This window comes from Pyrgilauda ruficollis, unplaced genomic scaffold (genome assembly GCF_017590135.1).
Source record: "Pyrgilauda ruficollis isolate IOZ18807 unplaced genomic scaffold, ASM1759013v1 scaffold2, whole genome shotgun sequence".
NCBI classification, from domain to species: Eukaryota; Metazoa; Chordata; class Aves; order Passeriformes; family Passeridae; genus Pyrgilauda; species Pyrgilauda ruficollis.
The window spans coordinates 13,093,121-13,115,269 of record NW_024519206.1 but is presented as its reverse complement, the minus strand read 5'-3'; the positions used below and the strand labels follow the sequence as shown (position 1 = coordinate 13,115,269).

At 42.2% G+C, this 22,149-nt stretch overlaps 1 protein-coding gene across 6 annotated transcripts in view; it reads right to left on the bottom strand.

The window, feature by feature from the left end:
- The window catches only part of CREB5 (cAMP responsive element binding protein 5), a 257,284-nt gene that overhangs the window by 7,027 nt on the left and 228,108 nt on the right, over positions 1–22,149 (bottom strand). For 5 of the 6 annotated variants that reach the window (XM_041466238.1, XM_041466235.1, XM_041466234.1 and 2 more), the window contains 3 exons: positions 7,387–7,710; positions 2,001–2,228; positions 930–1,038 (listed from right to left, as the gene is read on the bottom strand). In XM_041466238.1, the coding sequence (XP_041322172.1) occupies positions 930–1,038; positions 2,001–2,228; positions 7,387–7,710 (661 nt within the window). Of the gene's footprint in view, positions 1–483; positions 1,039–2,000; positions 2,229–7,386; positions 7,711–22,149 lie in introns of all 6 variants that reach the window. The other variant, XR_005955006.1, reaches the window with a different exon arrangement.

The window sequence follows — 22,149 nt, the reverse complement described above, 5'->3', positions numbered from 1 at the left end:
AGTCTTGAAAAAAGTCCAAGACCTTAATAACTGAAACTAATGCTGGGATAAAAAGTCTGATATCTTAAGGTCTTTAAAATCAGTTGGGATGCTTAAATGCTTTATTTGTTCCAGCAAGAATGAAAATTAGAGTGCAGTGCACTGCAGCACAGAAAATCTAATTCAAGCAACAGCTGATAGGCGTGTAATGCAATTATGTGTTTTTTTCTTTGAGCACTGTTAAAGAGACAGATGCATAGTGATGCAGAGGAGACAGAAACGGGCTCTATTTTAAGACAGTGTCACAATCTAGCAAGCCCTGAGGCTCTTCTGAACTGTTCTAGAACGAAACAGAGAATTTGTCGCTAAATTACTACACTCACAAAATGTGTCAACTAGAAAGAATTGATTAAGTGTCTCCATTAGCTGAGAATTTTTTGCGGAAAAAAAAAAAAAGAAAAAAAAAAAGAAAGAAAGATTAGAGTTAAAAAAGAGTTAACAAACCTTGAAAACCTGCGCCAGGCCTGGTCTGTGCCACTGTCAGAGCACAGTACCATTTTCGCTGGAGGGGACTGTAATGTTTTCCTTTTTAACTTTCCTTTTGAGAGTTATTTTAAGGTTCTAGCAGCGCCGTGCCCAGGAGGACTCTTGCAGGTTTGGAGCTGTGAGTTCAAGCAGGATCCTCCACAGGGGAGTGAGCGTCCATCCGTGTGCCTTGCCGAAAGGAGGGGTGGGGAAGACTAGCTCTGCTGTGTGGAATGCAAACCGGGGCTTTTTTGGTTTTGAGCGGGGCTGGATAAATAAGGGCAGGAGATTGGATGGTTCAGATGATGTTTGAGAAGACAGGTTCAAGTGATACTATGACCAAGAAAGGGTTCTGGAGGGAAGAATTGGAAGGTTTGCTTTCCTGCGAGGAGTGTGGAGACAGCGCAAACATACCAGCTACTTACTTAGATATCCTTGTGATTCTTTCTGCATAGCTGTTATCGGACAGTCTTTATGTGTTAACAATAACTGTTTCAGCTGTGCTACCTCATTTTTCAGCATGGAAACCTCGTTCTAGAGAGGAAAGAGAGACTTTGGTTAGCAACAAAGCTTAAACCACGCTATTCTGCAAAGCTTCTACCCAAGAACATAAAACCAGCTCCATAACTTTGAATGAACTGAGCAAATAAGGCATTCAGGAGCTTGTGTGCTGGGTTTATGTTAACATTTGTCAGTGACATTATTTTGTAACCTCTGAAGGCAGTCTGACAAATGAACTAACTTCACAGCACCAGAGATACTTAAGGCAATGTTTCAGTCTCCTCGGGAAATATTGCGGCTCTCTGCATGAGGGCAGGGGGCAGACCCGTGGGGACAAAGGCCATGTTGCTGTGCTCAGGGGCACGGTGGCAGGCAGGACTGCTGTCACCTACAGCTCAGCTGCAGCCAGCGCCTGGGTGCTGCTCACACCTCTGAGTTTTGTGGGAGAATGTTTTGGAGGAGTGCCATTCTACAAATGGTTTTCTGCCCTTGGCAGCACACAGGTACACCTCTGCATGAAGCAGAAGTACTGTGCCTACCTTAAGAAGGACAGCGCTGTAGGAAAGGCTTTTATTATCATACTCATGGTATTTTCATCTAAGTTAATTTTCCTCACTGATAGACTGATCTATTTGTGCTTCTATCTCACTGGCTTTGAATGAGGGTTTAACTACATGCCCTGCTCTGAAGAAATTTTTTACAGACATGTTAATGGCACTTCAAAAAAAAAATCCCCACAAGAAATAGTGACAAGGAAAGAAAATAAATACAACTCCATGTAGTGAAGGCTTCTAAATCCCAAGACAGCTTTTTCCTGGCTTATCCTGCTAAAATGTAATTATTTCTTTAATTGAAGCACACACATCTTGATTAACAGACTGATTGTGCTTGAGCTCCCACTAGGAGCTGACTGTGCGGGGGCAGCCCCAAAGGCACCGTCAGTCAAGCACAAAGAGCCCCTCTGTGTCTTCAGGGGCGCAGACAGTGGCTCGCACCTGAAGCTGCATGTTTGTCTGGGTGAGCTCTTCTGCTTTCTTTTCCAGTGACATCACCCAGACCTTCCTCTTCTGTCTGCAGCGCGTGGCAGCAGCTCGGTTTCTTTCCAGAAATTTCCGCCTCCTCTCATCTGGGTCTTCATCCACCACCCTCCTCCGGCGACCTCCAGTCGGCTGTGGTGGCTGTACCGTCTGCGTGGGCTGCATCTGCTGTGCCGCCGGCGAAACCTGCAGGGCGAGAAGGCATTTTGCAGGGGGTGGTAAGGGGGGGAAGTTACAGGGGGGGATGCTGAATTGGGAAGAGGAATCTCACACACTCTGCCTGCTCGCCAGCAAGGTCTGCGACAGGCTCAAGTCAAAAGCTGCACCAGGTGCCACTGAAAGCAGCTGCTGGCAAATCCTTGCCATAGTCAAGAAGAGATTTTTAAAAAATGATTGTCTGAATATTTTTTCTCCCTTGAGTTAGTTCCTAAAAGCATTCACTTAGATGCATTATCTGCCACCACCTATTTCAATCTGAAATGTCCAGTTTCTCTCAAGATCTGTTTTAATCAAAGCAAAGGACTGTAGTGGTCTAATTTCTGTGTCTCTCTTTCTCCTCTTATCCCCCAGCTGCCTAAAATTTTAGGCCATTTATATTTCCCAAGCTTCACTATCTCTACCTCAGTCTTTGCCATCTCTGGAGACAGGAGCTGCAGAGCTCTTTGTGCCTGCATGGAGTTGGGAAGATGTGGGCTGGGATCGCACAAGGGCAGCAGACCTCACTGGCCCTCAAGGGCAAAGAAAGACTTTAGGTTGAACCTGTGTTTTGATGACTTGAACTTCAACCTATGTTTTGATGTCCCTGCACTGTGTGGGTAAGGGATATTCCTCTCACCAGTTTCCATTTGACGTCTGTGCTGTGGACGCTATACCTGTTTCTATTTAATTTATCCCTGTCTTTGAGAGTATAGGTACACCACATCCAGTCCATTGATACAAAACTATGGAAAAGGTATGTATTTATGCTTTTTCAAGGGAGTATCGATCCTGTTCCTGAGAGTAACTGGCCCACAATATTACAGAAAAGGTACATCGTGGGGACAGTGCCATGTAAACTATTCTCCAGCTGACTCCTGAGCAGATGGGACATGCCCACATCCCTGTCAGGAACCAGCACCAGATTTAATGTTTGGCTCCCTAGGAATAGGCTTTTGGACTACTTTCCTGCCTGTCTATGGCACCCAGGCTCTGGGGCTCTTGGAGACACCCTCTCTCTCCCTCTGCTTGAAGTCTGGGAACCCAGTCCACGGATCCTATTGCTCACACTCAGCTCACATTGCTGCTGCCACTCCTGCACAGTCTGGAACAGTCTGGAAACTGGAACTGTTGTCTCAAAATTAACCCTCTTGCTCTGGCAAAAGCCCAAACCTCCAAGGTGTTTCCTTTTGACTCCAGGGAGTGGATGTACTCAGTGCTTTGTCAGACTGAGCCCTGAATTTCAATTGCTGCAATTAACGTGTTTGCCTAACACCTCTGTCTGTCTCAATTAAAACGATACTATCGTCTTGAGACTTGCAAAGTTGAGGTGGCTTTTCTGTCTAGAATCTAGTTTGCTCCCTCCTCCAGCTGACTTGTGGCAATTACAGTGGCAATTTTATATGTAATTATGCTGTACATCTGATAACGCTTTTTGCATAAAGCCAAATTTATTCTCAGCTTTATGTTGCACTGTCAGGGAATTTCTCTCGCAGGCGCAGAAAAAATTTTTTTTAGGAATAACCTTCTAAAATAAATAAGCCACCCCACATTTTGTGACTGATTTAAAATTTCAGCTTGCATGAACTCCATATGTTTGCTGATAAAATCTTCAACATGCTGTCCACACTGAGGGTTGGAGTCCCAGGTCCATGGCAGCTGCAGTGGGCACATCCCCCATTCTCACCAGCATCCCCTGCCTTCTGCCAGGAGACCGCTGCCAAGGGATTCCAGCTGCTCCCTGTCCACCAGGGCCAGGCATACTGCCTCTTTAACATTATGTCTGAGTGCAGAGGTCTCAGAAGTACCTTATAATGTCAACGTCTCATCAAAGACCTTTCATTTTCCTATACATAACACCTTTCCAGACTTCAGAGATCTGTTATTTATATTTCCTTATCCCTTTTTGCTCCTTTTCCATTCAGCTTTAAAAATTCTTGTCTCTTAACTCTCTCAGTGAAGTCTGGTAAAAAGGCAAAAAAAGGTAATGATACAATTTTTTTTTTAAAAATTCCTCTTATGTGGTCATTTTCTCCTGAATAACTAGTGAGTAATTTTGTTTTCAGAATATACCAGGGAGTCTCTGGGTAGTCAGAGTGCATTTTCAGAACAACAAAATCTTCTCTCCATCCCAGGAAGCTATTAATTATAAGGGCTGCCATTATTCCACTAATAATGTCACGAGGGATAATTAACTGACTCTTACTTGATAGCTCTTAACCCTGGAATATGTTAGACTATATCTTAGTAGCCATCTAAGAATCATTCTCTAGCAGGATTTCATTGCTCTGCCTAGGACATAAGAAAGAAAATTAACTAAATATAAAAATGTAGGTTAATTTTTGTTGTTCTTAGAGGATGCTAATCAGGTATCCATCGTGAAGACAAACATTGGACAGCTAAGAGAATGAAATGGCATCCAAACCCCAACTCTGCTTGAGCTATCACTCTACCAAGTTTGATATGAAGAAATCTTTAGAGGACCAATGCAGAATAACAGTATAATTTTTGTAGTAGTTGAGGCAGCATAGCTGGAACTTAGTAAAATATCTCTCTTTCTCAGAAAGATACCTATCAGAAGCTGATTTCTACTTTTATCCAATATTTACTTCTGTTCTTTGCAATTTACCACAATACTAATACCCATTCACTCGTTCTATGAAAACATAATGCCTTGGGCTCCTGTGTATCAAAATGGTAGCTGAAAAGCATGAAATTAATTCTAAAATTACAGAAGGGCACGGTGCAGAATAACAAGAGTCTCGGCATGGGAGTATGCAGCTTACAGCAGCATGGACCATGCTGTCATTTGGCAGGTGGTTTGGAATGGAAGAATCTGGCTCAGAAGAATAAGGAGGTTAATAATTAGAAAATCGCACCATAAAATTAACGTCTGCTGGAGCAATCTGATCCCCAAAGAGGCCATTACCATAGGGACTATGGATGAGCTTTGAAAGTAATAAATATGTAGTTATTACTTAGCAAGCCCTTTTTTTCCCCCTTCCAATGCATCTGTTCAGAAATCACTATTGCCTTTGCACCAAAGGAACAGATGCACAGCAAGAGCTCTGCTGCCTGGGGAAGCCACTGACCCTGGGATTCCTACTCCATCACCCCTCTGTCTGATCCATTTGGTGACACTTACACCCATGGACAAGGTGAAGATCTCCTTGATCTCCCATGGGGTCTGTTGCCTCTAGCAACATACTGTGCATGGCAAAGCTCATCTGACTGCACAGACCCAGCTCCAGAGACCATGTAGTACTGGACACAGAGTGACCCTGACACAGTTGTGTGGCTGCCAGTCACTCCACCTACCCATGTGCCTGTATCTCTTCTTGCCTGCCTGAGAGTCTTTTAGGGTGCCAGCTAGCAGGGAATACAAAGCACAAAAAGTTGAAGCTGTCCTAACTGTGTAAGAAAGTCAAGGTCCCTACTCAAGTGGGTCTAGAGGAGGGCCATTGGCTCACTGATCTTGTCCTTAAAACTGTGAGGTTTGTTTCCCCATGGTAGCTGTTTTTCCCAGTAGTTTTCTCCTCATCTGTTTAAAGTGGTGCTGTGGATGTGTTGCAGCAGTGCTCCATACCATGGGATCTGATGCCCTCAACTGTATTAACATGTTTATCCTCTTAACCCCTCAGTGAAAGTTAAGTGGCTTCCGCCATCTCATCCATGGAGTCCTCAATTGGCTAAGCACAACTTTATCCTTACTCTGTCAGTGATCTCCAGTACAGCAATCAGGTTACTTTTGGTTTCTCTGATATGAGATGATGTCTTTTTATTGGAGTTTTTAAACAACTCCAAGGAAAATAACTCATTAACAGATGGGAAAATAATTGAATTCACAAAGTAAAAACTGAAGTAAACTTAGGAAAGCGCTGGACATCCTCTCACAGGGGAGTCTGCTGCTTTACTTAGACTGTTTCTCTAAAGCTGACAATTCATTTTACATTAGCAAATACTTCAGGGAAATCCCATGTGCTTGCAGACTCTGCAGTAATAAAGCTAGATGTTAGTAAATAGTTAATGTTGTGGGACACTGGGATGCCAGCCAAATAGTCTCATTTTCTTTAATGTTTTCTAAGAGCTTGTCTGAAAGGTATTTGCAAGCAACACAGTACTTCACAGATTGAACTTCTTATGGCTGGCATTCCTCTTTGTCCTCACATTCCATGCACTGCCTGTTTGTCTTCCTTAACATTGCTCTCCAGACCTGACATGTTACAGTAACTGCCTCCAGAGCTTTATTTTCTTGTGTGATCCTGATGCAGAAGCCTATCATCCTAAGAATTAATAGAATTCCTCTTAAAAAATGATTCTACTAAAGTTTGTGCTCACTAGCTCATTAGTTCAAGAAACATTCAATTCAGATAACAAATTATCCAAATTGCTGAAGCCAATATACCTGGTCCAAAAAATTGAGTCCTCCATCTCATTCAGTGGAGACCTTCACTGACTTGTCACATGAATACAAGTTTAAATTGCCTTTGTTTCAATCTCTCTCCTTGGACTGGCTTCATGCTCCTTCTGCTGCCACAACAAGCACCAAGTACTGGCTGCACTCACAGCTAATCTCTCTCATACTATGCAGATGTCTGTCCTCTTCACAGGGTCTGGATCATTTAATCTTTTCCAAGCCAGTGTATCCTTACTTAGAACTACCTCTATTATCTCCAGTCTTGAATACTGCCCCTGGCCACACACACGCACCAGTGCCATTTCATTTCACTAGAGACTTTGTTATGTATTTATGCAGGTAAAACTCATACATCTTGTTAAATCTTGGCCTGAGAAGTTCAGGTTCAAGCACATTAAGCAACATATATAATGTGCCAATCTCTGTAATAAACTTCATCCATAAAAGGATGTGTGGCAATCTGCAGAGCTCAGAGCACTGAAAAGCCTTGAAGCTCCTTATAAAGTAAGAAATTACAAATGTCTAGTAAATTAGGCAGCAAAACAAGTTGTTGCTTCACTCCATTTTCTAAATAAAGTTTGAGCATCCCCATCACCATTAGCAGACATTTACTAGCAGCCCAAGGGGCTTGTGTCTAACAAGACATGCATGCAAGAAGAAACAATACTGAGATCAGGCTTTAACTCCACCCAACAGCAAAACTCAGAGATGCAGTAGGACACGAAGGTCTACCTGTGCTTGTCCGCCCGAGTGCAGCGGTGGGTGCGGTGAGGTCTGGTGGTGTGCCGGGTGTGTGTGAAGGTGCGAGTGGGAGTGGTGGTGGGGATGGTTCTGCTGGTGATGAGGCTGAGGATGAGGATGGTGTGCCGGATGCTGGTGCTGATGTGGGTATGAATGATGAGGTGGCAGTGTCTGGTGCTGATGAGGATGTGAGTGCATATGATGGTGTGGTGTCTGGTCCTGTCGCGAGCTCATCATTTCCATCATGTGGCCCATGGTGTTCATATTCCCATTCGACATGGCGGCAGGATGATGAGTCAGTGCTGCCTTCAATCTCTGGAACAGAACAAGGCAGAAAATTCAACATTCATTCATGGTGATCTGACCAATCAGAAATGCTGCCACAGAAATGGTGCCCTGTCTTGTGGTTTTTTAGAGATTAATTTAGTTTTTCTCTTGCTGTTCCCTTACTAAAAGGTATCTTACTTCAGTTTGAAAAAGAACATATTCTTGAGCTCTAATCTAGTTTTCCACTGCAAATATTTAAAGACTAAAATGTCTGAATTGAAATTTAACAGTTACACATTTCCTACTGTGCTTCTGAGGAAAAATAGCTGTCTCTCTCTTTGGCCAACTCAGGAGAGTTACCTTCAACAAGCTTGTATTCTCACAACTTTTAAAAATGAAAGCCTGATTAAAATAGATGCAGCAAAATGCCCTTCTTGTTTTTACTTCAGATATTACTTTAAAGACTCATTAGAAAATAAATTGCATTGATGTGTTTTTCAAATTCTGGTATATTACCCAACCTGTTTTTTCATCACAGAGATGGGAAAATAATGAGAATGGCCTCAACCTGATCCTCCTTCTTTGCTGAAAAGTTCAAATGTGTGTTGTCCTTTGCTAACCTCTCTCTGTTTTGTACACCACATGTCACTGTATTGGGCCCTAGAATCTGACCAGGGCAGAACTTTCCTTAGTATCAATGGGATTTGTTCACTTTTACTTGAGCACAACTAAAGGCCAGTGGGAAAGGTTGAAACATTTTGGAATGCAGCATAGGGCCTTTGTGTACAAGGGATATTGCGGAAATACAGAGTAAAAATGTTCCCTTTCAGCACAATTACAGGGTCATCCCAAAGCTGTGAGCTGTACCACCATACAGACACCTTGCTGGTGTCATCTGACCCTTGGACTACTGAAATCATTGGCCTACAACAAGAGCCTCACAGATGCCAGGTAGGAGGAGAGTTTCTTCCAAACCCATAGAAACCTCCTTCACATCCATGGTTCTGCTTCTTGCTCAACATAGAACATTATCTACAGGCAGCCACCCAAGACCTCTTTAACTCCTATATTTTCAAAGAAGTAAACTGATTTACTCTCCCTAATGCAAGTAATTAGCAGAAAATGTTAAGATAAAAAAGAAAGGATGGAGGTGCATGGTATCACTTCATGCCAAACCAGCACAATTCGAATAACCCATCAACTACCTCATATCCAGCCAGAGGACAGAATGAATAGCAGAGAACTCATCTGTAGGAGATTTCACCATAGGACAGTCAGTAAAAAAATGCAGAGGTAGGAGGCACAGAGGTGAGCCTTTCCCCCTAGCAATATCTATCTATTGGTCACAGATGATTGTCAGAAGATCCTACAAGCCAATGTGACCAAAAATGCCAGCAGAGGGACAATGGCCAGGCTGAACTGAATTTTGGTTCTGTCTTTAAAGCAAAAAAGAGTGGCTGCCAGGACTCTCAGAACCTACAGATGGGGATTGCAGTCTATTTTGTATTGAAATAACATCTGGTTGTTGCAACACTGCAATGCCACAGGTAAAGGCTTCTATGTTCAAAGCTGTTACTGTATTGTGTTTGTACTACTGTTAGTGAGAAAGAAACAAATTCTTAAGGGGAAAAAATAAAAGAAAAATAGAGGGAAAATAGAAGGTTGTGGAAGGCAAAAGAAGTAACATTCACTTCAAAGTGTCATTCTCAAGTTTTTGTATCCACGTGCTTTTTCAGACTTCATGAAGATCATTCTACTGAGACACTCTAATAGATCTATTAATCTAAATTTGGTGACTTCTTTCACTAATGATCAATTGGCTGAGCAATACTTTAAAAAAAAAAAGATATTTGCAAAACTCATCAGTATGTGAGTTTGCAAGAATGAAGTCTAGACTGATGTTTTTTAAGAAGTTTCCTTTAAAAAGTCTATCAAATCATAACTGCATGGCATGTGTCCCATCCTGATGATCTTCTCAAAATTAGAGATCAAAGGTGACTGTGCCACTGAGGTTAAGTACCTCCTTCTCTACCTCTGAAGTCAGAACAGAGGGCAATCTAATATCAATAGCAGTAACCCATCCTGGGCATCAAATGGAGAACTGGAGCAGCTGTTGCCCTTAACTGTTCCCGAATTCAAGTGCTACCATGGTTACTTCAAGCAGCTCCTCACAATGCTCAGAATAACTGGTGTTACCCAGGAGTGTATTAGGAAAAATACAGGGGAAAAATGCATTAATAAGTCCAATCTTTCTCTGTTTCATGTTTCTTCAAAACTCACTAAGATGTTTTTCATGGAGCTGAGCCACCATGCACATCTAAGACAAGCACCAACAAAAGCTGTTGTAACTTTGTTTTCTGAATCTAAATGCAAAACAACCAAGCTCTCACTAGCTAGGAGTTTTATGTGACCAATACCTTACAAAATCTACCATGTCTATTTGTCAAAGACTTCTGAAACTGAACTACAGTATGTCTTCTAAACTGCAGACATTCAAAGAAAAAAAAAAAGGGAAAAACTTAATCTGAGGATAAACATTTTTTTTCAGCTGTAAAAACTGAGGCTTGCTAGTATGGTGCAACTTCAAGGAGAATAAATTATTTTGTTTTCTTTCTGTAGCCCTTCTACCACAACCATTTATTTGAGACAGCAAATCAAGAGAGACAGTGAGAGGTCTGACATGCAGCTGGTTTCAGTCAGTAGGGGTCATTTCCATTTGGTCTGTGTATTTTACAAGCTCCTTATTCACTGTTCCCAATGGGAGGGTGGGCCAGCTGCCCTGGATCCCAGTCCTGGTAAGAAACCAGCTCTCTACATCATCCTGTCCCAGGGCAGCAACAGCCATTGCCTCCCTTTAACTTCATGCTTAGATCAGCTCTGCAGCAGCGAGAGTCCTGTTCATGCCTGCATCTGGAGCAGCCTAAATCTTCCAATAACCAGTCACTGCTGCCAATCAGAAACATTCAGGGAATGATAAACATTTTTTTCATTTGGTCTTCAGTGAGATCAATTGTTTTCGATGTTTCAGTTAGAGCAGAGGGAGGGAAAATCACCAGAACTTAGTAAACTCTTTACACTGAGTATGTGTAGTGCTGGAAGGGCAGGCTGCAGTTTTGTTATTGTTTCTTTCATGTGTGCTAATTGCAAGCAGCTGTTTTAGTTTAGTGTCAAATAAAATGTGATGGCATTAAAATTGAGCTTACTGGACTGACGACACCACCAAATCCCCTCTAGAATGAAATGGTAACCCAAGATCCAATTCTGTGGCTGTTCAGTTTTTTCAGGAACTGTGTGACTGACTCCACCAGAGCCCGCAGGGACCTGGGAGTTTGCAAATTGGGACTGAAACAGAAGACTTGCTACTCAGACCTGCTTTCACCTAAACCTGAAGTATCTGCTAACCTCATACCAGTGATTTTTAGGGCACAATCCCTTTTTTCTCCCTTTTATAAGGCAGTTTAAAAAAAGCCCCACAAAGCCAAGAGGAAATGGAGGTCCTCACCTTTCCTGACTTTTGCCCCTTACTGATTATCTTTATTATCTTACCAAAGTAACATAGTGGGCAACATCAGTTATAGCTGATTTCCACTCAGTCATGACATTTCAATAAATGACTGTGAGTGACACAGACAAGAGAAACCTTTTATAGAGAACAGCCTGCTTTGCCTCTAATCAAGTGAATAAATGAAATTCCCTTTTGATCCTACAGGAAGTCAGAAGCACATATACTGTCATCTTTGATGCTGAGGAGGAAATGGAAACAGTGGATATTGGTGCTTCACAGGTATGAGCATTGTGTCCCCTGTAGAGAACAGGGAACTGTTCCTCGTGGCTATGGCCCTAAGCGACACATTTACTCTGAAGCTACCCCACTGAATGCCATATGAAAGTAACACCTCAAGGAAGTTATCCTTGTACCTGGAGTATTGGGGTTTTTTGGAAATGTGTTTTCACAGTACTTCTTCCATCTAAAGACTGACATCATGGTGCAGTTAATTAGCTTGATACTTCCTTTTATCAACACAGATCCTAACTTACACACTGAACATCTTTGGACAAAACCCCACATCTACCAAAAGTAGCCTTCAAGCATTTGAGATCCTGAATGAAAAACAGTATCAGCTCGCCTAACACTTCTGCTATTCTTGATCTTGCTGCTTTCTAATTTTCCTCAATTATTACATGTATTTCAAAGTTGGCTTGGTTTTTGCCCTACCTTTCTTTCTCAAAAATCATTAGTGAAAAACAGACAGCATTTTTTTCATTTTTTTCATTTTGTTAAAAGAAAAAAAAAACAAAACAAAACCAACCTGTAAATTTGGAGGTTGCTTTTCCCACATTTAAAATGCAATTTTTGCATTTCACATGTATATTAATACTTACAATATTTAATCAATATTTATAATATTTATGTAACATATTTAAAATAGGCTATACATGTTATATGTCATAATCTGTATATGACTATAAAATACAACTTTCTCCTATTCATCTCTCAGTTGAGAAATTATGACCGTCTTCAATTTTACAGGTGCTCTGTGCTTGCCTCAAACAATAGCTATTATAACACCCAGCTGAATGTTAGGTTGGGACAGACATGGAATGCTGGTTTTGAATAAGATTGAATTGTTCCAAATAAGTATGCATTGCTGCACTTAGGAAAAAAAGCTCTCTTCCCTTCTGGTCTGCATGCCCAAATCCCACTAAATTAGTAAGAGACAAGACCAGCTGCAGTATCTAGTTAATGTCTGGTATATTCTTATCAGGAGATTATATCAGACCCCAGAAGGCACAGGAAATATGATCTCAAAGATATTTTCTTGCACTAGTGGCTGTGATTCTAGTCCCTATAATACAAGGGTTTAATGAGTTCCCTACAGAGGACAGAAAAGTCTAGAGAGAGCTGGGAAATCAGAAAGGATTACAGACATCAAGCATCACCACACATCTGCAGTTCAGTAGCAACCTCAGAGTAATGATCTTGATTAGCCAAACTTCATGGCAAGCATACCACTGACTTCAATGTCACTAACATTGTTTTCTCATCTCAGCAATAGTCAAGCTTTCCTTTTAACTCTAAGCATCATACCCAAAATGAATATACAGAGTTAAGCCAGTGACAGATAAAGCTGTGAAGAGAACTTCACTCAGTGCATTTCAGAGCATCACACTGAATTTTATCCTTTCCTTTAACTATGACTGCAACAAGAGAACTTAGCATAAATGTCACCCAGGTCTTTTACAGTTGGCTGCTGACAAGCATTTCACAGTGTAAATAACAGAAACCACTCTTTGCAAATGTTCCACTCGCATTCATAAAAGTAAATTGGAAGCGATTCATCTCCACTCAATAAGTGAACTGCAGATATTATGAGCACATTTCAGAGACCGGCAATTAGAAAGTCTCTGATGCCACATTAAATGCTTTCTCCTGCATTTCTTGTGCAGTAAAATACAGTCCTGCCTATTGACAGAAGGAGGAGTAAGATGTGTGAGAAGGACATGAAATCCAGAACTGAAGTGACACATTACACTAATGTAAAGAGAAAAGTGGGATACATTTAATTCACAACTTGCCAGTAAACAGTGCCAAATTGCTAATCTTCAAATTATTCTCAGGCTGTTTGGCAAATCTGAATTATACTTTCCCCTCCTTTTATGCTTGCTTCTCCACTTAGTCGGATTTTGTAACAACATGAACAATGAGTCGTCATCCAGACTTCAGTGCAGCTCAGCCTCTAATAAAAACAACAAATTTTCTCCCTTGTATTTCCAAATGCAAACTGAATTAAACTTCAGCGGAAAGCAGCAAGAATCAACTGCAAACAATCAAAGCAGCAATAAAACTAATAGACACCACACTACTCAAGGACGGGTCAGTTGCAAGAGCTGCTCCAGTGTCCCTGAGCTGGGGGCACCGGGAGCTCTGAGAAGCCACGCTGACATCAGCCCCAGTGACGGACGACTCTCTGCATGACTGCCAGTTTTAAGTAATCCAATGCAGGTCAAAGCCAGGCTGGCCCAAGGGTATTCTGTCGGAACTGCCATCTTCTGGGGGTGGCGTTTCATTGAGAACAGCCACGGCTCCAGGATACAGCAGAAAACATAAGTGAGTTTACATCCCAGCTCCAGCCAGCAATTTCCTTCGGCTCATCTCAGAACACCTTGCAAAAGAGATAAGTACCAGTATCCTTGTGCAATGCACCACCTTTTTAAGGAGTAGAAAAAGACTAAATTCTCTGTTCCTATTTTACATGCATTTTTAATGAACAAGTAAATTATAATCAAGGCAGAAAATGCACTGAAAGCATGGTTTATATTTCTCACCATATACTATTTCTTGCATGAATTGTTTCTGAAATCACTATTAAACAACTGGATTTGATTTGCACAGGAGTCAGGAAATGTAAAGTTCAAAAAATCAAACCCCTAATTCCCACCAAGTCTAAGTCAATCCCTCCATGTGTATCCATGACAAGGGATATTTAATTATGTAATCACACAAAAGACAGCAAAGTGATTTATTACTGGCAAATGGTGTCATATAATTTCAACACACAATACCAATGGAAGGATCCAAAAAATACAACCAACTTCTGACTGATTTCCCCACTGTGCGCCAGAGTCCAAAAGAAAAGCAGCTACTTAGCTGCTACCTACCCCAGGAGAGGTGAGTTTCTGACAGCAAAATTCCTGACACTTGGGGATTAATTACCTGCTTGCTGGTTTTGTCTGGGACAGACCTAATTGTCTTCCTGTAGCCACTATGGGACTGTGTTTTGGATTTGTGCCGAACACAGAGTTGATAACACACTGCAACATTTTTGTTATTTCTGAGCAGGGCTTGCACAGGGTCAAGGCCCTTTCTGCTTCTTGTCCTGCCCCACCAGCCAGCTGGATGGGGGTGCACAGGAAGCTGGGGGGGGACACAGCCAGGGCAGCTGATCCCATCTGACCAAAGGGATGTTCCATACCATCTGCTGTCCTGCTCAGGATATAAAGTGAGGGCAAGCAGAAGGAAGAGGGGGATGCTCGGAGTGATGATGTTTGTCTTCCCAAGTCACCCTTATGGTTGATGGGGCCCTGCTCTCCTGGAGATGGCTGAACACCTGCCTGCTCATGGAAGTGAATGAATTCCTTGTTTTCCTTTGCTTCTGTGTGACTTTTGCTTTACCTATTAAACTGTCTTTATCTCAATTAATGCATTTTCCCACCTCTATCCTTCTGAATCAATCCCCCATTCCATCAACAGAAAGTGAGCTAGCAGCTTTGTGGGGCTGAGTTGCAAGCTATTAGTAGGCAGACACATATCAAATCACCATTCTAGTTCTCCAAATAGTCAGTCTTTTCTTACTTAGTCCTCCAGGTTAATCTATAGGCTATTCCCATGCATGCTAAACTGTTACCTGTGGAAAACACAGAAAAAAGAGGTAGCAATAAAATCACTCAGTGTTAATCACACCCTGTAAGAAACAATGAAAACTTGGGCTTAAGGGAACCTGAGTTTGTACTCATCTTCATGATCTATTCTCTTAGATCCATTTTAAAGCTCATTCCCAAGGTGAGGCACCACAGATTCTTTCTTCACATTGGACATAAAGCACTTTTAGCAAAGTATCTGGCAGAGGGGTTGAAGCTCAGGTATTCCTCATGCCTACAAGCAAATGCTCTAAGTAAGTTTCTGAAATCATGTTTCCATGTTCCAGGACAATGCAAGTGGAAAGTGTTTGTACAGTGCTTGCATTGCTACATCTATATATATATCTTGCCTGAGAACACAACGAACATTTATGATTGTATTTAATGAGAAAGGTGGGAATTGATTTCAGAGGAAGTTGGGGAATTTCCAGTACAAGCCAGATATGGAGCAAATCCTCAAATCAGGGCACTCCAACACTGCAAGGAACACTAGGTTCGCGTATTTTAATCTGTACTCAGAGATCAGATGGGATTAACACTGCAAAAATTTCTCCCTACAGAATACTGCTCTGAAGCCTTGAGACCCCTTAATGTGTACTTCAGCTTTTTGATGACAATGCAAATTGCTTACTTTCCTTTTCACTCTCACGAGCATAAAACACACACCAAGAACACAAGAAGGGCAGGTTCAAAGTCTTTCCTGTCAGAAGATTTCTGAACTTTCATCACCCACCTCTCACTAAGGCTGATTATGATTAAGTCATTCATATTCAAAGAAAAATTCCATCCAAGTACATAAAACTTGGAGTTTTATTTTTTTCCTTTCACTGGTGTGATTTTTGAATACTCGTTTTTCCTGGATTAAACCCAGCACGTCTAAAGGGCTACTAGCAAGCCAGAAATCGGATACATGTGCACTTAAAAGTCCTTTGATTTCATCCCAGATGTGCAGTGCTCAAGGGCATACACACACACACACAGACACGCACACACACAGCACAGAGGACACGATCTGGTCTGTAGATTTTGTTTCAAGATTATACCAACGAGACTCTGAAATGTAAAACTGAAGCCCTGACCACTTACAGCCATTAGAGATCCCAGGGCTCTCTGTGAAAGAGTATTGATGTTCATTAGCCCCTTGGCCTGACTGGAGAATTCACTGCAGGTAATTAGACATTGTCTCATTACCACGCAGTTTCAGGTGAAGTTCTTTTTTTCTTCTTCATTTCTAAAGGTAAGTGATTCCTGAAACATTTTTACAGCATTCATGGATTTTTTTTTTCCTGAAGAAATGACTAGAATATAAAGTACAGTACAAGTACATATAAAATGAGAGGGTACTTATAGGCTATTTCACATTTTTTTAAAGCTTTATTTCTTCATCTAACCCAAAAGAATGAAAATAGCATCTTAATTCAGTAGACAGCTTTCAATTATCTGGCTGTGAAAACAGAATGTCTAGTGGCTTTTTAAATACATGCACTCTGGTACAGCAGGTAGTAGGTAGATACAAACCATAAAAAGTGTGAACAGGTTAGTTTAGTGTCAATTTTCGCTGTTATAAAATTAATATAATTTATGCTGAGTTATATGAATGGATATCATGAATATTCAGCACAGAACACATTGGTGTTGATAACTACTGTCCTATTATGCCCCCATGTAAGGTCTCTTATGCCCTTCCCAATTTTCCATGTTGTCCCCCTCAGTCCATCCCTCAAGCTGCTGCCTTCCACTGTGCCCCTTTTGTTCTCCACCTGCAATGCCATCCCCCTTTGTTCATAGACAGCTCAAGTTGCTGCCTTGTTTTTCACCACTTCACATGTATCAGCTGCTTTCAAACAGTGGTGTCTTGGGTCAGAAGCATTGAATTTCAAAGCCACTTGAGGCCCTAGGAACAGCAACATCTCAAACCTTTACCAGATACCAGCTGCCTACTTTATCAGGGCCACAAGGCTTTTTAATACACTTTAGGATAGCTACAGTGTGAAACAAGAGAGAAAAAGAATGAAGCCTTCAACCATTCTTTTTTTTTATTAGAGTTGGTGATTTACACTAATGGGTTTTACTTTGTGTTTTGAAAGGGCTAGGAATGCATCCTCACACACTCCCCATGGTTCAGCTGACAAGCAATGGCTTAGTAAAATGCAATATATTAGCAGCTCCCTCTCTTGCACTTGGTATGTTTACTCTTTGGCAATGCTGCTTTTCAGAGCAATGTGGCAGAGCAAACCAAAACAACCACCTCTCCAGCAAAGAGAAGGATGCTGCCTGCTTGGTAAGCCACTGACCCAACCTGTCATTTCTGGACAGCTGGATTTGGCTTTCCCTTGGCATGTACCACAGAATGCAGAGCAAATTTGCACAGGTCAGGGGTCTGGCTAGACCCACAGTTGCAGTGGCTGTCACACAAGCAGGATTTCCTTTCCAGCACCAAGTGACAGGTACAGCATATCCTGCCTTGCCTCATTGTGGACTCTTCCTTGTTCCTCCTGCCAGTGGAAAGAGGGCATAAAAAACCATCTAAGGCCAAATTCCTGGAAAGGTGGCCTGTCTTGGGACAGATAGGAGGAGCATCCATGCAGCAACCGGCACTCTGAGGGAGGTAGAACATCATGTGTTGGGTGAGCACCAACCTGGGAATGGGGTGATGCCAGAACCAGACACCTCCTCACCTACCCAAAGCAGCTGCCAGCATCCTGGGAGGAGACAATTCCTGCACACCAGTTATCTGTCTGTGCTCACTGTCCTTCACAGCACAAATGAGTCTTCTGAAAGCACGAGAGGGATCCAGTTACTCCTGCTATTACCCTATCTTCCTTTTAAAAATATTTCTTGTGTACTTCAATGGAGTGAGAGAGAAAGGCATAAAAGGCATAAATAGCGTCTTGTTTAACACATCTTCCTGTCTCCTCTCCCTGCCTTGCAGACAGCATTATACATCTTCCTGACACCACCATTGTCTGATTCATTTGACATATGCACCAGAAAAAAAATGTCATGTTCTGAACAAGAACATAACACTGTGATCTCATTCCCATCTCAGACTCTGCAGCACCTCCCATTTCTTGCTTTTAGAAAAAGGACTGAGAAGCTTTTCCAGCTTGCTTACTGGGAAACTTACAGGGATATGGCAATGGGAAACCAGAGCAAGCAAAGGCACACAAGCACTTACACAAGCATGCTGGAAATCAAGGTAATGCCAGAGGAAGTTCAGTTATTTACATCCTACTTAAGAGTTTGAAGCAGCAAAATCTTTTTCATCTCCTGTTACTTAGGAATATTGAGGAACACAGATATTTCCAAAAGGGATGACCACTTTGAGAGGTGATGACAGGGACATTCTGACTGTATGATAAAAATCAATGACCCCTTCTGTCTCACCATTTTCCTCTCTTTTGAAACAAAAAAGTCTCTGGTATTACCCACATCTGTGACATCAAAGGTTATGATGAAGTTCTCCCTTTTTTCTGGCATACCAACAAGTCAATGTAAGGCTTCCTCATGCCTTGTCTCATAGAATCATAGAACTGCAGAACCATGTGTTTTGGAAAGGACCTTCAAAGATTGTCTAGTTCATCCCCCTGCAATAAGCAGGGATGTCTACTATTTCTCTGAGTGTTTCACCTTTCTCATCATAATGAACCTTCTTCAAATCTTCTTCCTGCTATCTGGTCTAAATCTACCCTTTTTTACTTACTAGTTATCCTGTCACAACTAGGCTCTGCTATGAAGTTTGTCCTGATCTTTCATGTAGGCCCCCTTTAAGTACAGGAAAGCCACAATAAAGTCTGCCCAGAGCCGTCTCTTCTCCAGACTGGGCAGCCGCATCTCTCTCAGCCTGTCTTCGTAAGACAGGTGCTTCAGCTCCCTCATCATCTTTGTGCCCTTTGTCTGGACTGACTTCAACAGGCCCATGTCTTTCCTTGTGCTGAGGAACTCAGAGGTGCATGCAGTGCTCCAGGTGTGGCCTCATGAGAGCAGAGCAGAGGGACAGAATTCTGTCCCTCAACCTGCTGGCCATACTGCTTTGGATGCAGCCCAGGATACAGTTGTGGCCAGTTTTACATTGCTGGGTCATGTCCAGTTTTTCTTCACCAATATCCCGAAGTCCTTCTCTCAATCCCTTCACTCCCCAGCCTGTGTTGATGCGGAGAGTTGTCCCAGCCCAGTTACATGACCTTCACTTGGCCTTGTTGAAATGAGGTTCCCATGGGCCCACTTCTTGAGTGAGTCCAGAGTCTCTCTGGGTGGCATCCCATCCCTCGGGGGCATCAACTGCGCCACTCAGCCTGGTGCCATCTGCAAACCTGAAAGTGCACTTGACCCCTCTGTCTGTGACAGTGATGAAGAATTAAACAATAGCCCTTCCTGCTTGATTGCAGCCCTCGTTGCCCCTCATGTGCAGCCTTTGTCTGAGCCACAGGAGGTCACAACTGAGAGCTGGCTGTGCGCTGGCAGCTGAGACACAGGCAGTCCTGCCCCAAAACTGTGCCTCTGATCCTCTTTCCCAGTGAGCCACAGGAACGTCTGCTCTGCCTACAGTCTTAATGACCCATTAGCAGCCTGGCCAAATGAGTGAACCTCTCACTGCTACTTCTCTTTGGAGTTCTGCCAAAGGACAAAGGACCAGGGGCAAGGAGGGTTGAGACAAACCAAATCAGGTACTTGGGTGGACAGGGGAAGGGGAAAAGTGGGAGAAGAATTGGAGAGGAAATGTCAAAGCAGCTTTTTTTTTTTCATTTTTTCCCTGCAGTTAAAGCATTGACAGATAATTTATCACACATTTTGATGGTGCTCCAGCTGGCAGGGAAAAGAGCTATCTGTTTATTAATTCAATTAGTCTGCTTATTTATCAGTGGAGGGTGAGAAGGTGCAGTCACAGGCCAAACTGTGCCAGTCTCAGACTGCCTGCTGTCGGGCTGAGAGGATGACTCGGAGTGGGAACATCCTGCCCCCACTGCTTTAGCCGGTGTGCTCATCACTGCACTATCTGAGGCCTTCTGAGGTACGAAGAGAAAAAAATTTTAAAAAAAGATCTAACAGCACACATTACGCACACCAGTCAATGTCCAAAGCAGGCTTACAGTCAGTCCCACAGCTTTGATGCCATCAGTTCCATGCCCTAAAAGTATTGGTTATGTTCTGGACATTCTGCCAAGAACTGAATTCTTTACTTAATTAGAACAGTTGAATACACTTTGAATTTTGAATTCAATGGGAAGAGTGTTCAAACCAACACATTAATACAGCACAGGGTTGCTGGAAGGGGTAGGAGAGGGCAAGGAGTGTGCTGCCCAGGTACCCACCAATACCTGCCATCTTTGAGAAAGGGATATTTGTGGAGGAGGAAGAAAATGTGGGGGGAAAAAAGGCTGACTTTGGAATGGCAGAGAAATGCCTTGAGCTAGGAGGGCTGGAAAAGTGGTGAGGCCACTTCTTCGTTCTGCCTATCTAGGCCTATTAGTTTTCTTTGCCACTTGTTAAAAAGTCTCAGACTTCCGACTGTTGAAGCTCCAAATTCAGAAACTGTTGTGCAAAATGCTGCTTAGATCTGAGCTGGAAGTGTTTCTAAACACACAAGATATGTGGGAAGTCCATGGTGCTGGAGTGCGATTGCCCTATTGCCAAAAAAATGCTCTGGCCCTAGAACCTGCAGACCATCATTTCTATGTGATTCCAATGCTGTCACAAACAGTGTTTATTTTTCTCTCACTTCTTTTTCTGTTATACATAAACACAGTTGCAATATAGATGTACTGGCTTCCAGTTTTTATGTGTCTATATAAAAGGAACATACAGCTTCCCATTCATACAAGTAAGTCCTGCAATGCTTTGACTTAAAATTGAGACCACTGACAAGGACAGAAGGGTCTCCTTGAGATAAGGCTAGGACACACATGCTCTCAAATGCTCTTTCATTGCTCTTTTCATTTTGCCCTGGCACCACCAGATGTTTAAAGAAAATTGGCATTTTTAATTTTTTTTTTCTTCAAGTTTCTTTAGACTTGTTCTTCTACCTTCTGAACTCTTGCAGGGTATTTCAAGGCAGGACGTCATATCTAATCAGGACGGCAGTGAAGGTTCCCACTGCACATAAGTTCAAAGGAGCCTCTAAAAAAAAGGTTCTCTATAAATACATCTCCTCTGCCCCTCAGTTTCACAGCCAGGTTTGCCTTTTACTTCTCCTGGCTGATGATTAGTTTAATACTCTGAACCAAGATCCTGCTTGACAGATAATCCCACTACCACTGATAGTTTAGACCACCTATCAACACTTTATAAATTCTTAATTTTCTCACTGCAGCCATATTGAACAGTTTCGTGCAAATGAGGCTTATAATTACCCAGATAAATCAGTCCAAAGCAGTATTTCTTAGGATCTTTCTCAATTTTCTCCCTGGAGGATGGGATCCCATCTGCTTTGCTACATTCAGGCTAATTGAAGGGCACTGACTTTTCCAAATGGATTCATTAATTACTCTCGCCAGATTCTCTGAGGGGCTCCTCATTCAATGGGTGACACTTGTGCTGTGCTATACCATCCACCCATGTTTAGCAATGCAGCTCTGACTCTCAGCTAGGAGCTAAAGCATTTGCAGATGCTTTGGCAGGAGTGGTTCTGGCCTTTAACTGTACAGTGTTACAAAACAAATGCAATTCTGCTTCTCCTTTGCTTCTAATTTAATATGCATTCAGAATCTATAAATATTGTAACCATGACTGTTTCAGTATGTTTTACTTCTTGCCATCATAAATATAAGCAACTGCCCCAAAGACAAAACCAGAAGTTTACAGGTATTGCATTGCCAACAGCAGAAAAAGAAGAGAAACAAGCATTTGCTGCCATATTGCAGAAAATCTGGTACATGTAGCAGCATAATGTGAAATTAAACCATTACATTTAAATACAAAGCTGTTCCATATAATTCTGAGCCTTCATTGGTTTTATTTAGTACAGCAGCAGCCTGGGTTTTCAATAAACTCACATGTACTCATATTGCTCACTCAAACACCAAAGGAAAATAAAGACCCATCCAGCAAAAGCCTAATTTAGGAGACGAT